Source organism: Chiloscyllium punctatum, chromosome 46 (genome assembly GCF_047496795.1).
Source record: "Chiloscyllium punctatum isolate Juve2018m chromosome 46, sChiPun1.3, whole genome shotgun sequence".
In the NCBI taxonomy this organism is placed as follows: Eukaryota; Metazoa; Chordata; class Chondrichthyes; order Orectolobiformes; family Hemiscylliidae; genus Chiloscyllium; species Chiloscyllium punctatum.
This window is the reverse complement of record NC_092784.1, coordinates 45,079,760-45,092,204: the sequence shown is the minus strand read 5'-3', so window position 1 is coordinate 45,092,204 and position 12,445 is coordinate 45,079,760. Positions and strand designations below refer to the sequence as shown.

At 45.1% G+C, this 12,445-nt stretch overlaps 1 protein-coding gene across 7 annotated transcripts in view; it reads right to left on the bottom strand.

Moving 5' to 3' along the window:
* The window catches only part of LOC140467985 (adhesion G protein-coupled receptor E3-like), a 79,257-nt gene that overhangs the window by 23,489 nt on the left and 43,323 nt on the right, over window positions 1-12,445 (bottom strand). For 6 of the 7 annotated variants that reach the window (XM_072564100.1, XM_072564101.1, XM_072564103.1 and 3 more), the window contains 4 exons: window positions 11,689-11,835; window positions 11,265-11,402; window positions 6,497-6,637; window positions 1,768-1,805 (listed from right to left, as the gene is read on the bottom strand). In XM_072564100.1, coding sequence (XP_072420201.1) covers window positions 1,768-1,805; window positions 6,497-6,637; window positions 11,265-11,402; window positions 11,689-11,835 — 464 coding nt within the window. The remainder of the gene's footprint in view (window positions 1-1,767; window positions 1,806-6,496; window positions 6,638-11,264; window positions 11,403-11,688; window positions 11,836-12,445) is intronic. The other variant, XM_072564102.1, reaches the window with a different exon arrangement.

The window sequence follows — 12,445 nt, the reverse complement described above, 5'->3', positions numbered from 1 at the left end:
ATTGAGGAAGATGCTACACATTGTAGAGAGGTACTTGCCCTGATCTCACATCATGTCAACACAATGAGATTCGCTCAATGAGTTTGTGAAGGAAGGAGAGTTTTATATTGAAGCCAAAGATTTGTCATTTGAACTGGGGCAAAGGCAGATGTTGGTGGGTGAGGGAGGGGGTGGGGAATGTGAATAGTTTTGGATTGTGCAAGCAGGGAGTCAAACATAATGGGCAGAAAGGTCTCCCCTGTTACAAACCTCTACGGTTTTATCAATTTCGGGAGAACGTTCTGAGCTTAGCTCAGGTATCCATGGGTGACGGGGAGAGACAAGTGTGGTTGAGATGCAGGGCTCATGGATTTCAGCCCGCTCATTAGAGAAGGTCAAGGTTTATATTTTTCATAGTTATGAGTGAAATTCAGGGGGCGGGGGCAATGACGGACAGTCAGTTTGGGACATTTAGAATTAGAACCACAGAATTTTACCTGGATACAAGGACCACGAGGTTCATGTTGCTATGGAGAATGGCTCTGAAGTGATTAAGAGTCACAGCCCACCACTACAGTTTTAGGTTAAAGGGGTTTTCTAAAGACATTAGATGCTTACTTATCTCCAGGCAGACTCCCTCTGCTGGTACATGTGGGTATGGAAGCTGCAAGTGAACAAAATGTCCACTGCAATTTTCAAATCACGACACCGGTTAATGATGTGTTGTGGCCATTGAGTCAGGGCAAAAGTCGGCTTTGTGTTCTGAAGAAGGGTCACTGGACTCGAGATGTTAACAGCGTTTTATCTCCACAGATGCTGTCAGACCCTCCTGAGTTTTTCCAGCAATTTCTGTTTTGTGTGTTGTCCTGTTTGAGCACCCATAATCCTGTTAGTGGTACAGCAAGAAATAGATGGGACCAATGGCCGAGTAACCTCCACTCCTAGAAATGTTATTTGCAGGGGCTCAGGGTACTACAGGGGGATGTTGGAAAAACAGAGAGAGAGAATTGGATCAAATTCTGTCACTATGAATGCATTGACAAACCGAGTCAACAATGGACTGGGAAATAATGGTCTATTGAATGTATATTCTTGATAAATATAAGTGATGTGGTCAAGAAGACATATGGCATGCTTTCCTCCATTGGACGGGGTATTGAATACAAGAGTTGGCAAGTCATGTTACACTGATATAGGACTTTGGTTTGGCCACATTTGAAATACTGCGTACAGTTCTGGTCGCCACGTTACCAAAAGGATGTGGATGCTTTGGAGAGGGTGCAGAGGAGGTTCACCAGGATGGTGCCTGGTATGGAGGGCGCTAGCTATGAAGAGAGGTTGAACAGATTAGGATTATTTTCATTAGAAAGACGGAGGTTGGGGGAGGGGGGGGGGGGGAAGGCGGGATCTGGTTGAGGTCAACAAAATCATGAGGGGTATAGACAGGGAGGACAGCAAGAAGCTTTTTCCCGAGTGAGGAACTCAGCTACTAGGGGTCACAAGCTCAAAGTGAGAGGGGAAGGGTTTAGGGGAGATATGTGTGGGACGTTCTTTACACAGAGGGTGGTGGGGGTCTGGAACACGATGCCAGCGGAGGTGGGAGAGACTGGAATGATAGTGCCAATTAAGATGTATCTGGACAAATACATGAATGGGCAGGGAGCAAAGGGATACAGATCCTTAGAAAATAGCCAGCAGGTTTAGACAGAGGATCTGGATCAGCGCAGGCTTGGAGGGCCGAAGGGCCTGTTCCTTGGCTGTAATTTTCTTTGTTCTTTGATCGCTTACCTGGAGAGATGAAGATCTCGGCCGAAGTAACTTCAGGTCTGCAAAAAGAAAATGAGGTGATCAATTTGGAATCAAGCTCACAACTCAACAGGGAATGAATTCCAAAATGCTGACACTCCCAGGGGAGTGCTGAAGGATTGCTGCATTCCCAAAGGTGATGGTTTTAACACGGAATCATCAACCAAATGCCTGTTGATACAAATATTAGGTTTGTAGGACTGTCATGTTTTGTGAGGGTCTCTTCCATTTCCAGTAAAATAGAGGAATGGGGGAGAGTTCATATTATCTGTTATGAATTGTGCTTGACAAGTTTATCTTGTGAAAGACTCCCACGTTGTCTTATTTGGAAGAAGATACAAAATATTCTAATTTGTAAACAATGACTGGGGAAGAACTGCTGAAGGTGGATATATTATTAGTCTCTAAGTCACAAAGAATTGATATGAAGGTCATGATTTGTAAAGGGTCAGACTTTAAATTGCCTTTTTAATTTCAAAATCGACTTGTCTAGGGTGTCTAAAGTTCATTATAGATGTTTTACTTGGATACAAGGCCCATGAGATTCATATTTGATTTGATTTGATTTGTACCTAAGTACAGTGAAAAGCTTTGGTTTGCAAGCAGTACAGGCAGATCATAGAAAACAAGGACCTACTGATCATAGAGTGCTGGGACAGAGTGAGGCATGCAGGGTTACAGCTGTACAGGAGGGTGCACAAAGCAAGATCAACATTAGCATGATCAACGTTATTTAAAGTTAGAGGTGACCATAATGTTGATCTTGCTTCACACACCTTCTGTGCAGGTGTAACCTTGTCTGCCTTACTCTGCCTAAGCACCCAATTGCTATGGAGGTGGGATTAAGAGTGATTAACATTCATAGTATTAGGTTAAAGGGTTCTATGAAAGATATTACCAAATGCCACAGACAGTTTAAGGTGAAGGAGTTGTCAAGACATAGAGAAAGAGATAGCAACAAGGGAGCTAACCCTTGAGATTTTGGAGATGTTTTGTAGCTCAGGTTGTGGATCAGGTTGTAAGTTTGCTCACTGAGGCGGTAATTTTGTTCTCAGACGTTTCGTCACCAGCTCAGTGACATCATCAGTGAGCCCCCGGTGTAGGGCTGGTGTTCTGTCCCACTTGCTACTTATGTGTCTTGGTCTGTTGTGGTGGGTGATATCACTTCCTGTCCTGCTTCTGAGAGGTTGGTAAATGGGGTCCAAATCGATATGTTTGTTAATGGAGTTCCGGTTTGAATGCCAGGCCTCTAGGAATTCCCGTGTGTGCCTTTGTTTAGCCTGTCCCAGGATGGACGTATTGTCCCAGTCGTACTGATGTCCCTCTTCATCTGTGTGTATGGATACTAGTGATAGTTGGTCATGTCTGTTGGTGCTCATGTATCCTGGTGGCTACTTTCCTGGCCGTCTGTCCAATGGAATGTTTGTTTCAGTCCTTGCAGGGTAGTTTGTGTCTGCTGTTTGTTCTGCTGGTTGTTGGTGTGGAGTTCAGGTTGTGATTATTCTTTACAACTGAGAGATTCTTCCAAACTTCTCCCCATGGAGTTAGGTTTTAGTGGAGTGGAGAAGTTGGCAATGTTTACAAATTTGTTAGATAGCTGACTTCCTCTCATTTCAAACTTTTTGTTTGCATTATCACTCAAAGTGTCAGTAAATGTCAGATGTCAGAGGTAGGTTCTTTACTCAGAGGGTAGTAAGGGCGTGGACCGCCCTGCCTGTAGCAGAAGTGCCAGCATTAAGGGCATTTAAATCGTTATTGGATAAACATTGGATAATGGGATAGTCTTGGTTAGATGGGCTTTAGATTGTTGCACCAACCTGTGAAACCATCGAGGGCCGAAGGGCCTGTACTGTGCTGTAATGTTCTATGTTCTAGATATCAGCGAGGAGAGGGTAACGGTGTATCTAGGACCTCAGGGAATGAGAGGTCACCTCCTAAACTAGTGAGAATCCACACTTACATTTTGGAAGAGCAAATAAGAGCAAATAAGAATGCAGAATACAGGGTTAATGGTAGGGTTCTTAGTCAGGTGGAGGAACAGAGGGATCTTGGGGTCTATGTACATAGATCTTTGAAAGTTGCCACTCAGGTGGATAGAGTTTGTAAGAAGGCCTATGGAGTATTATCGTTCATTAGCAGAGGGATTGAATTCAAGAGTCATGAAGTGATGTTGCAGCTGTACAGGACCTTGGTTAGGCCACATTTGGAGTACTGTGTGCAGTTCTGGTCGCCTCACTTTAGGAAAGATGTGGAAGCTTTGGAGAGGGTGCAGAGAAGATTTACCAGGATGTTGCCTGGAATGGAGAATAGGTCGTACGAGGAGAGGTTGAGAGTTCTCGGCCTTTTCTCGTTGGAACGGCGAAGGATGAGGGGTGACTTGATAGAGGTTTATAAGATGATCAGAGGAATAGATAGAGTAGACAGTCAGAAACTTTTCCCCTGGGTACAACAGAGTGTTACAAGGGGACATAAATTTAAGGTGAAGGGTGGAAGGTATAGGGGAAATGTCAGGGGTGGGTTCTTTACCCAGAGAGTGGTGGGGGCATGGAATGCGCTGCCCATGGGAGTGGTAGAGTCAGAATAATTGGCGACCTTTAAGTGGCATTTGGATAGGTACATGGATGGGTGCTTAATCTAGGATAGAAGTTCGGCACAACATCGTGGGCCGAAGGGCCTGTTCTGTGCTGTATTGTTCTATGTTCTATGTTCTATGAGGAAGAAATAGGAGAAAGACAGAATGGGAAAGTGGAGTCAAATCAGTTATGGAATGAAAAATCCAGGGCAGAAGACATTGGGTTGGGAGAGAATAAAGACAGTCACTTGGTATTTGGCAACTTGAGTATTGTAGAAATAAATCTTGCAAAGATCAGGACAGAAACACAAGAATGCCAAATCCCAAAAGCAAAAAACAGTTTAGATAGTGCATGAGATTAAAAAAAAGTGCTTATCATTTGGCTAATCAGTCAAGACATTTGTACAGAGAATGTATCAGAGAAATATTCCTCTCATCTGATTTAAGAAAGGATGTACTGGATCTGGAGGGGGTGCAGACGAGGTTCAATAGGTTGATTCTGGAGTTGAGAGGCTTGGGTTATGAGGAGAGATTGAATGGACTGGGACTACACTCATTGGGATTAAGAAGAATTGGGAGAATCTGACAGAAACATCTAAAGTTATGAAGGGAACAGATAAGATGGAAGCGGGGAGGTTGGTTCCACTGGTGGGTAAAACTAGAACAAGGGGGCATCGCCTCCAAATAACGGGGAGCAGGTTTAGGATGGAGTTGAGGAGGAACCTCTTCACCCAGGGGGTTGTGAATCTGTGGACGTCCCTGCCCAGTGAAGCAGTTTGAGGCTACCTCGTTGGATGGTTTTAAGGCAAAGATAGATTTTGAACTGTAACGGAATTAAGGGTGAGGGTGAGAGGGTGGGTAAGTGGAGCTGAGTCCAGTCATGAGCATATTGAATGTCAGAGTGGGCTCAGTGGGACCAGATGGTCTACTCCTGCTCCTGGTTCTTACGTTCTTATGTCCCTCCCATTTCATTATAAAAATTACAAATCCTGCATACATGTCATTTTTATTCTGGACATGATTAATCTCAGCAGATGAATATCTGCGTTTTCTAATCAGTGTTGCAATCTGTTTGTCACCCTTGCATTTTGTCCTGATGACTGCAAGATGCAAGGTTCCAACGGGAATGTTGTTTCTCTCTCGGTGACCTTCAGCTCTCCACAATCTGCAGCAGTTTGCTCTTCTTTCACTGAGCCCCTTTAGAAATTTAAGAGCCCAATCGATGTATAAGATCCAGCAAGGTTTTAGACACAGGAAAGATGTCGTGAAAGGTGAAAGGGTTCGGATAGGATTTACAAGGCTGTTGCCAGGGTCAGAGGGTTTGAGCTACAGGGAGGGGGCTGCATAGCCTGGGGCTGTTTCCCTTGGGGCTTTGCAGGCTGAGTGGCGATCTTGTAGAGGTTTATGAAGTAATGAGGGGCATGGATCAGGTGGAGAGTCAAGGTCTTTTCCTCAGAATAGGAGAGTCCAAAACTAGAGGGCATTGGTTTAGGGTGAGAGGGGAAAGATTTAAAAGGGACCTCAGGGGCAACTTTTTCACGCAGAGGGTGGTACGTGTATGGAATGAGCTGCCAGAGGAAGTGATGTAGGCTGATACAATTGCAGCATTTAAAAGGCATTTGGATGGATATGTGTCGAGGGAGGGGTTAGAGGGATATTGGCCAGATGCTGGCAAATAGGACTAGATTAAGGTAGAACATCTGGTCGGCATGGACAAGTTGGACCGAAGGGTTCTGTTTCTGTGCTGTACATCTCTGTGACTCTCAATAATGGGAAGGGTGAAGACTTCTAAAATCCCCTGTCTGTAGATGCTGGAATCGCTACTGGAGACAACAAATACAGGAGGTCACAGCGGGTCAGTCCGCTTCCATGGCGATAGAGCCATCTCCACCCGAAACGTTAGCTTGCTTTCTCTCCATGGCTGCTGCCTGACCCACGGTGACTTCCTGCCTTTGTTGCTCCCTTGAATTTAGTGGCAGGAATGTACGTCATGTACTGTTATCTTGCTGACAACAGTTCAGAAACACAGCAAGGCATCTACAGCCATCTGGCTCAGTACCACATGCACAGAAAGTGATGGGACAAACATACTCGAGAAAGGAAAAGGGAAGAGAAGGTGAGGGAGCACTGAGACTTTACCTTGACAGTTAATCGCTCTGTTAGATCCTTCGATGGATGAGGCAAAGCCTGCATCACAGGTACAATTGAAACCTCCCATTGTGTTGTTACAGCTGGCGTTATGCCCACAAGCCGCCACCGTGTCCTGGCACTCGTCTTTATCTGTAAGGGACATGAACACGGCTTAACACCTTGGAGGCGAGTGACGGGAGTGTTTATCTTTCAAAAGAAAAGGTTGCTCCTGGGTAAGGGGAGTGAAAGACTCTTTTGCCAAGCGGTGTGGAGGGAATTAGCATCGAGGGGCAGTGGCTAAAGCGACTCACCAAGGTAGCTCCCACATCTCCCAAAACTGGTCTAGGTCTATCAGATCCCTCACAGCAACAGCCTGTTTCACAGAGAGATGCTATTATCACTGGAGTGCTAATCCTGAGACTCAGGGAATATTCTGGGGTCCCAGCTTGGAATCCTGCCATGGTAGATGGTCCCATTATAAATCTGGAATGAAGAGTCTGATGGTGACTATGATCTGATCATTTGAAATCCTCACCTGGTTCACTAATGCCCTTTCGGGAGGTAAACTGTCATCCTTACCTGTTTCTTTTAGACTAACGATCGTTGACTCATAACTGCCCTCTCGGCAATTGGGGATGGGTAATAAATCCGGGCCTAGCCAGCGATGCCCTCATCCCGTGAATGAATTCAAAAAACACACAAAGGCTCATGGGTACTGACCCCCACAAACTGCAAACAGACAACATTCAAGAGACAAAGGAGGTGAAGATGTTCTCTGGATGGTAAAAATGGAAGACATTGCATTCAAGTAGGTGTGGGCTAGGTTGGTAAAACCAGCTCAGACTGTCCTTTGAGCTGATAGACTTGCTAAGGCCATTTCAGAGGACAGTTAAGGAGTTAACACATTGATAGGAGTCTGGAGTTACATGTACACCAGATCATGGTGGCTCAGTGCTTAGCACTGCTGTTTCACAGAGCCAGGGACCTGGGTTCAATTCCACCCTCGGGTGACTGTGTGGAATTTGCACATTCTTCCTGTGTCTGTGTGGGTTTCCTCCAGGTGCTCCAGTTTCCTCCCACAATCCAAATATGTGCAGGTTAGGTGGATTGGCCATGCTAAATTGTCCCTTGGTATCCAGGGATGTGTAGGTTAGGTGCATTAATCAGGGATAACTGTAGAATAATAGGGCAGAGGAATGCATCTGGGTGGGGTTAGTCTTCGAAGGGTTGGTGTAGAGTGTTGGGCCGAAGGGCCAGTTTCCACACTATAGGGATTCTATGATTCCTTCCTAAGTGAACCCGATGCATTTTTTACAACAATTATTGATAGTCACCAGGTCACCATTATTGAGACCAGCTTTAGATTCTAGATTCATTGACTCAACTTAAACTCCACCAACTGACATGGGGAGATTTCAGCTCATGTCCTCAGGCCATTAACTGAAGGCGTAGGATTACTGATCCACTGACATGACCACTACATCATTGTGCTCACTCACTGATTGACCCAAGGCTGTTCTGAAATGTCCCAAGTCTACCTCAAATTACCCTGGAGGTGAAAGGTGGCTCAACATTTGAGCAAAAAGGTGAAACTCACCATTTCATGCGAAGCAGTTGTGAATTGAGTGATATGATCTGAGAGGTTTGCAATGTCGCTGATATACACCTGTGAGAAGCTACGACTAACTCTACGGATCAATATTTGTGCTCATCATCAGTGAGACTTTTTTAGCCTTTGTTCCTGTTCAGAAAATCCTGAGGGTCAGAAGGAAGACGCCTCCCAACCTTGTGGTTAAAAATAGAGTCGATCTCTCCCTGTCTTGGATAAAGTTTCCACATCAATATTTGATACATATCGCACAGTTTGGATGAGCTCACAAATCCTGTGGAGCTGAAGTGTGATCACTTTGCAAAGCCTTGGAAACGGCCTGACCTTCATCTGAACCAAAGCTTACTTGGATGATCTTCCATCAGGCTTTTCGATTTCATCAATAAAAAAACCTCATTCACAAAATATATACTTATATTTTTCAGATCAGGGCTTTTCTTTTTGTTTCGCTTTTTCAAATTCTCATATCGGCAAATGCTTTGCGAGAAAAAGAGGACTATGGATGCTGGAAATCTGAAACAGAAACAGAAATTGCTGGGAAAGCCTCACCAAATGGGACAAAGGTCAGATTGGGATATCTGGTCGGCATGTACTGTATGATTGTATGACTGTAACATCAGAGCTTTAGGATCTGAGTTTTGCAAGCATGTGTTAGCTGAGTCCACTCAGTACTCTGTGTCTTGTGATGGGATGTGCTGTTTTTTATCATCAGTCACTGGGAAATGTCGAAACATACAGTGTTTTGGCCGGGATGGGATAAATATGCTATTAATCAGGCCCCACTGCTCCACAAGTCATATCATTAGTGCAAATACTTTGATTCAATCACCAAATTTCTATCCAGAACAGGACAGTCTTTCACTAAGGTTTTCTTAATGAACTCACAAATTGACGATAAACTAACATTTTTGAAAACAAGGGGTGAAAATGGTGAACATTCCCAACTGTACTCTGGAATTAGAAATAAGTTTCCTTGGGATACCAACACAAACATGTTCACCCAACACTAAGGCATCAAAACAGAACAAAAACGGAAATGGCTGGGAAATCTCAGCAGGTCTGGCAGCATCTGTGGAGAGAAATCAGAGTTACCCAGTTCTGAAGAAGGGTCACTGGTCCCGAAACACTAACTCTGATTTCTCTCCACAGATGCTGCCAGACCTGCTGAGATTTCCCAGCCATTTCCGTTTTTGTTCTGTTTTGATGCCTTAGTGTTGGGTGAACATGTTTGTGTTGGTATCCCGAGGAAACTTATTTCTAATTCCAGAGTACAGTTGGGAATGTTCACCATTTTCACCCCTTGTTTTTAAAAATGTTAGTTTATCGTCAATTTGTGAGTTCATTAAGAAAACCTTTGTGAAAGACTGTCCTGTTCTGGATAGAAATTTGGTGATTGCATCAAAGTATTTACACTAATGATGTGACTTGTGGAGCAGTGGGGCCTGATTAATAGCATATTTATCCCATCCCAGCCAAAACACTCTATGTTTCTACATTTCCCAGTGACTGATGATAAAAAACAGCACATCCCATCACAAGACACAGAGTACTGAGTGGACTCAGCTAACACATGCTTGCAAAACTCAGATCCTAAAGCTCTGATGTTACAGTCGTACAATCATACAGTACATGCCGACCAGATATCCCAATCTGACCTTGTCCCATTTGCCAGCACCTGGCCCATATCCCTCTAAACCCTTCATATTCATATCCCCATCCAGATACCTTTTAAATGCTGTAATTGTACCAGCCTCCACCACTTCCTCTGGCATCTTATTCCATACACGCACCACCCTCTGTGTGAAAAAGTTCCTCCTTAGCCATCTTTTAAACCTTTCCCCTCTCACCCTAAGCCTGTGCCTTCTATTCTGGACTCTCCGACCCCAGGGGGAAAAGACCTTGTCTATTTATCCTATCCATGCCCCTCATGATTTTATAAACCTCTATAAGGTCACCCCTCAGCCTCCGACGCTCCAGGGAAAACAGCCCCAAGCCTATTCAGCCTCTCCCTGTAGCTCAAATCCTCCAACCCTGACAATGTACTTGTGAATTGTTTCTTAGCCCTTTCAAATTTCACAACATCCTTCCTGTAGCAGTGAGACCAGAACTGTATGCAGAATTCCAAAAGTACCTTCACCAATGTCCTCTACAGATGCAATATGACCTCCCAACTCCGATACTCAGTTGGATGAGATTCCGTGATAAGGGTGTGCTGATGCCTGCCTTTTTCAGGAAAGCGGAGCGGATATTGTGCCCCTTTCTCTGGGGAATTCAATGAAAGGGCAATAATTCCCTGATGCATTTTTCCTGGCAGTTATGGCTGACTGACCTTGACCAGTCATGGTTGTCATGCCAACCTTCTCAGCATACAATGCCAGTAGCTGCTCCCTCTGGAATTAGGCATTCTTGCTATTGGTCCTGATGAGTGCAAGACAAAATCTTTTGACTGCTTATTCTTTTTCTTTCCCCAGCAACCTACAGGCTGTTCCTTAGGACAGAGATGTTAATGAACTGCTTTTTCCCAGAGAGTAGTGAATCTATGGAATCCTCTGCCCAAGGAAGTAATAGAGGCAGCTTCATTAACTATATTCAGGACAGAGTTGGATGGGTTTTTACACGGTCAGGGGATTTTGATCATGGGGATAATGCAGGGAGGAGGAGCTGAGACAATGGATAGCTCAGCCCTGATCTTAATGAATGGTGGAGCTGAGACAATGGGCCAAATGGCAGACTGCTGCTTCTCTTATAACGAATCAGCCTATTAATGATCTGATGTCATCCATTCTAGGAATCAAGCCCCATGAACTCTCGGCCAAGAACACGTTCCCACTGAGGGCTCAGAAATAAAAAGTACCGGTTCGAAAATTTCTCCAAAATAATCTCCTGTGTCTCCTTCTGATCGAGGACACACAATTACTCCACGTTAAACTTGCTCTGTCCCCTTCAGCAGTGACAGTGGCCAGTGTTCAACGCTCCACATTGAGAATATTGCCCCTTGGTGTGGTGGAGGCCGTAGTGCTGTGCTGAGTGGGACATGTTCAGAAGAGGTGGAGCAGTTCGAAAGCGTTAAAGTGTTGTGGGCCATCAGCAGCGATGGTGTTGTTTAAGAGCGTGATCCATAGCATCGTGGTCCAGCGCATTCTTTACTGCTCCCTGCCGAAATCTTACCAATGCAGGGTGCCCTCAAAGTCACCCTAGTGCGCCCAGTGGGTGAGGAAAATCCTTCCAGACACTCACAGGAGAAGCGGCCAGCTTTATGACGACACACAGTATTGGCTCCACAGATACGAGACAGACACAGATCGGCTGCAATGGATGTCAGACAAACACACACAGGTTCAAGACACACACAGAGCAGAGAGAGAGAAATTAAAGAACGACCAGTGTTAAGGCACTTTCTCGGGACGTCCCTAAAGAGCCGACAGCCTTCCTGCCTTGGCTTCGAGGGTAGCCCTGTCACCTCGTAGTCAGGCCGTTGTGGGTTCATGCCCTACTGGGACACCCCCACAACGTCTGGGCTTTGGGAGGATCAAGAGAAAAATCGTAATGCCTCCATTCCGGGTTTTGTGCTCAGGAACAATAAAGTCTTTACCTTTGCACTGCGTCTTTGCTTTATCGGTAAAGGTAGATTCCCCTGTGGTTGACGTAAAGCCTATTTTGCAGCGACAAATGGCCTGTCCCGTTGTCATTGAACAGATTGCATTGGGGCCACATGCGCCCACTGCATCCTTACACATATCTGTAAAGAAGAAACATATGATTTAGCTCATTTTACCCAGCATTTGAGCGATTTCTTTCTCTATTCATTGGAACGGGCAACTGGGACACCTTGTACAGAGACCCAAGGGAAGTCATAGCTTCAGGAACTGTGCTTGAGTTAGTTTACATCTAGAACTGCTGCTTCCCTGGTATCCTCGTGATAACACCTTCTAAACATTAGCCATCTCCCGAGATTTACCCACTGACAATTTCTCACCTTCACCCCAAATTGTTAGCACTCCCATGTGACAGAAAAAGCCAGCGTCATAATCTCAGTTAATAGTATTACCAGACAAGTCCGTTTCCAGTCAGGAATCAGGCGACTGTCTGTGTGGAGTTTGCACATTCTCCCCGTGTCTGCGTGGGTTTCCTCCGGGTGCTCTGGTTTCCTCCCACAGTCCAAAAATGTGCAGGTCAGGTGAATTGGCCATGCTAAATTGCCCGTAGTGTTAGGTGAAGGGGTAAATGTAAGGGGAATGGGTCTGGGGGAGTTGCTCTTTGGAGGGTTTTAGATTAGATTAGATTACTTACAGGGTCGGTGTGGACTTGTTGGGCCAAAGGGCCTGTTTCCACACTGTAAGTAATCTAAT